Source organism: Frankliniella occidentalis, unplaced genomic scaffold (genome assembly GCF_000697945.3).
Source record: "Frankliniella occidentalis isolate FOCC.00 unplaced genomic scaffold, Focc_3.1 Scaffold121, whole genome shotgun sequence".
NCBI lineage: Eukaryota > Metazoa > Arthropoda > Insecta > Thysanoptera > Thripidae > Frankliniella > Frankliniella occidentalis.
Window position 1 is genome coordinate 180,334 of NW_026267249.1, and position 1,125 is coordinate 181,458.

Sequence of the window (1,125 nt, forward strand, 5' to 3'; positions counted from 1 at the left end):
TGAGGAAGTTTTTTAATTTCTTTTTTAAAGGGGTTTTGAGAGACAATATCCTTCAGGTGTTTGGGGAGTGAGTTGTAGCTGTGATTCATTTATGGCACTTTTGACACCATAGGAGGGAGATTCAGCCGTTTTAATTTGGATGTCCTCTCTTATTCTTGTCTCGTTTTCTCGAAAAAGTCAGAGAATCTGTAAATTTTCAGGTACTTGTCATTTTACCATAGAATTTCGATCAAACTAAAATGTTTTGTAAAATCACACGACTATTTCTGTAAAGGATTACACAAATTATCGGTAAAATCACTATCATTTTTCACAGTCCTGCAAACGGTCGGCGCTGACCGACACGCGGTCGGTGCAGGGCCAGAGCTGACCGCCTGCCGGTCGCCTCGGGCGGTCCGTTACGGCGATTTTGCAGAGGTGTGATTTCGGTAGGTCCTGGGATGTGGCCCCTTGCCCTCCATAGGGTACTATCATCATTTAGGAACCGCAAACACTGAACTAGAGATGTTGTTGATGGATACCTTGCCTAAGGTCCTTATTTGCGCATAGTACATTGCTCTGAACAAAACATCCTCGTACTAAACGTTATACCCAGCAGCGCTGCCAGCGCGCGAAAGTTATCTCGGGACATGTGCCTGTCGACGAGACTGTTTCATCGGCCTGGTTCTTGGCTCACTCAATGGGTGTTTTCATGTTATCAGATATCCTAACTTTTTCTCTTGCTTATCCAGGTTTTTACCATTCTGAGGGCAGTCATGGTTTTAGTTCACGTCTGTGAATTGATTGGCGTTCTCTGCACGCAGGAAGACTTAGGACAGATCCTCCGTCCTGCAGTGCATTTTTGCGGGCAGTTTACGGTTCGTTTTTATGTCTTAATGTAGGATAAATTTGGTGGAATTTAATGTTTTGTTTTAAACGGTGAGCAAAAGTTCTAGTTTGAAATGTTCTTAATACTCGATAGTGCTGGAGTGATGTGTCTCAGTTAAAAAGAGTGAGGCCATTTATCGTTGCCTTAATAAGGAGCACTGTTAAAAATTTTGGGGGAGATTTTACAGAAAAAGTCTAGGTATACTTAGTGCCAAGTAAAAGTCTGGTAAAATTACCATAGTCTGTAAAATTACAGAC

At 42.2% G+C, this 1,125-nt stretch overlaps 1 protein-coding gene across 3 annotated transcripts in view; it reads left to right on the plus strand.

Moving 5' to 3' along the window:
* The window catches only part of LOC127750011 (uncharacterized), a 201,021-nt gene that overhangs the window by 30,570 nt on the left and 169,326 nt on the right, over positions 1 to 1,125 (plus strand). For 2 of the 3 annotated variants that reach the window (XM_052270393.1, XM_052270391.1), the window contains one exon: positions 732 to 857. The exons of the other annotated variant lie outside the window; for it this stretch is intronic. In XM_052270393.1, coding sequence (XP_052126353.1) covers positions 756 to 857 — 102 coding nt within the window. In that variant the 5' untranslated portion in view covers positions 732 to 755. The remainder of the gene's footprint in view (positions 1 to 731; positions 858 to 1,125) is intronic. 3 annotated transcript variants of the gene reach the window in all.